This window comes from Rosa chinensis, chromosome 4, assembly GCF_002994745.2.
Source record: "Rosa chinensis cultivar Old Blush chromosome 4, RchiOBHm-V2, whole genome shotgun sequence".
Taxonomy (NCBI): domain Eukaryota; kingdom Viridiplantae; phylum Streptophyta; class Magnoliopsida; order Rosales; family Rosaceae; genus Rosa; species Rosa chinensis.
In genome coordinates, this window is record NC_037091.1 from 2,064,576 (window position 1) to 2,067,108 (window position 2,533).

Consider the following 2,533-nt stretch of genomic DNA (forward strand, 5'->3'; position numbering starts at 1 on the left):
TGAGCCTTTTTTGAAAACAGAAAGCATAGGCAGTAAAAACTGTGCCCAGAAGCTAAAGCAAAAAGCAATTGCAAAAATGCAACATAGTTACTTGAATGAACATAGTTATATAATGCATTTTGTAGAAAAACAGCACACAGTGAATGGAAGTCAAAGAGAAAGTCAATTAATGGAAGTCAGAGAAAGTCAATTAAATCCATCAAGCAATAAAGAGAAAAACATTTACCGACTTCACCATTGAAAAGAAAAACACCAAAAGTTAGTCGGAGGAAATAGGAAAAGAGAAATGAGATTATACCTATCCCATGTTGCCGATGATAGTCAAACATCAAGGTCTCAGCAACACGCTTGCCCTCACATTTGTTTTTATTGTCTGTTGGAAATCATAAGTGCAAATGTTAGATGTCTGGAGATTTACCATAAACTTCAGATAGTTTTATGTTGGAGGTAAAGAAAGAACTTACATGATTGCACAGGAAAAAGAGAAAAAGGAAAGTAACAATGACATATTTATACATGAAAACCATATAATAGATTGTGAAATGATCAAACAGCTTTTGCAGGGATAAGGATGGCAAATTTCCAATCACATGACTGACAAAAGCCACGGTTAATTGAATATTACTGCTGATTAAAGGAAAAATGTATCTTACTCATGAAAACGTCAAACTGTATTTGGTATAGGCAATATGAATCACCTTTGACAGGAAGATGATACATGGCTGGTCTATTTTAATAGTAAGATCTTGATGTTTAATGATCTAAATCATCTACATACATACCTTTACAGGATTATATTTGTAGAAAATTGGAGAAGCTGGGCATGCAAGATGGTATATCCGATCAACCTCAACCAACAATGTTTCAGTGACATCTATAACAAGGAAAATAAGCATTCAACATCATGATTCCAATCAAAGACATGCTTTTGCAAAGACTCTTGACAAGTAAACTAAAACTACTTGAAGAACATTATGAATAAACCAAAGTGTATGTACCATGACGAATAAGCTCAAATCTGGGATGACCAATCCATTTTTTAAGATTGTCCTTGGAGCCAGTGAAGTAGTTATCAACAACAATAACCTGAGTAGAAATTGGAGACAATGTTATATCATGACTTCAGAAACTTATCCTATGCATGCTTCATACCAAGTGTCAGTTTATTTTTGATTGTTAAGAGGGGTCTAGCCATTTTAATTTATCTATGTACTTATTGTTATAAGAAGTTGCCCTAGTATCTATATACAATTGCAAAAAGGTCTTCAACACTATCAGCTGAAAACTAATACTAAGCATTTTAGAAAAAAAAACAAGAAAGAAAAAAAAAACCAAATACTGACCTCATTCTTTTCATTTTCCATTAATCTGTCAATCAAGTGAGAACCAATGAATCCAGCTCCTCCAGTAACCAAGATTCTCATGTTGGACTGTCATCAACAATGAAAGTACACAAAATAGAGCATTAGAATCAACCTATGATAAACAAGACCATACCATTGGAATGATGATACTTATCAGCCATCTAATATTAAACAAAGCTACTTATTGAAATACACAGTAGCATGACTGGTACAAAACTCAAATGAACACATCTCCGCTCAAGCAAACAAAGGTAGCAGAGCATTCACCAAAACTTCAAATGAGCTAGATCTTGCAAGTTGCAATAAGGATGAGCAATATTTCTTTGTGATCTACATACTTACAGACATGAGGACACAAGCAGAGGTTTGACTGTCTGGCCAATGGGGGTAAAACAGAGAATTGCAAGGAGAGATATCAATACCTAACCTTTACAAATCCATCTGGATGATGTTCTAAAATATACAACACCTACTCAAAGAATTCTCAGGAGATATCAAAGTTAACAGACTACCAAGCTTTTTGGGGGGTAGCTGAATTTTGAAGATCTAATAGCTCGAACAAATTGTACGGGCAATGCAATTTATAGTAGCAAAGGTAGAAAAAACAAAATCATGCAATTGCCACAGTTCTAATAATTAAGTTTGCGTTTGCAGTGAGTAAATGCTGACAGAGAAATGCAACAACTTAATAGTACAAATTCACAGCCACACAATGATATCTACAAATCAAGCTTGTAAAAAGTAATTCATAATAACCCTAACATTTCTTTGCAGTAAAAGCCCTAACATTTCAAAACAAAAGAAAAATTGCAGAAAAAGCACCAACCCATGATTGTTTTCCCCAAACAAGCACCAACCCAGCTTTGCTCCATCCTTTCTCCAAAACTAATACAAAACCATTCACAAAACCGAAGAATATTGCACCATTGGCGACGGCAAATCAGTGCCGACGCTATCCATGTGTAGCCATTGCAATTCTTTTTTGTAGTGAACAATCAAGCAAAAACCATACCCTCATTTTCAATTTCCACAATCGACGATCAAACAAACCAAACCCAAAACCCAATTTCACCAAAAAACAAAACAATGGAAAACCCACAAATCTAAAACCCCCAATATCCATCGAAAGACCACAACTTTAAACAAAACCCATAATAATCGAGACCATA

General features: G+C 34.7%; 1 protein-coding gene across 1 annotated transcript; it reads right to left on the bottom strand.

Annotated features, from left to right (window-relative positions):
* Positions 1 to 310: 310 nt before the first annotated feature.
* LOC112197253 (UDP-glucuronic acid decarboxylase 5-like) lies at positions 311 to 1,727 on the bottom strand. The gene is made up of 5 exons (XM_024337873.2): positions 1,707 to 1,727; positions 1,344 to 1,430; positions 999 to 1,086; positions 783 to 874; positions 311 to 373 (listed from the first exon to the last, which is right to left on the bottom strand). The coding sequence occupies exons 1-5, from the start codon at positions 1,710 to 1,712 to the stop codon at positions 329 to 331; spliced, it is 318 nt and encodes a 105-aa protein (XP_024193641.2). The 5' UTR covers positions 1,713 to 1,727; the 3' UTR covers positions 311 to 328.
* Between the last annotated feature and the right edge of the window lie 806 nt (positions 1,728 to 2,533).

Coding starts and splice junctions, on each gene's coding strand:
- LOC112197253 (XM_024337873.2), bottom strand. Junction 875..998: donor ATTTGAGCTTATTCGTCATG/GTACATACACTT, acceptor TCCTTGTTATAG/ATGTCACTGAAACATTGTTG. Junction 374..782: donor ACAAATATAATCCTGTAAAG/GTATGTATGTAG, acceptor GATTTCCAACAG/ACAATAAAAACAAATGTGAG.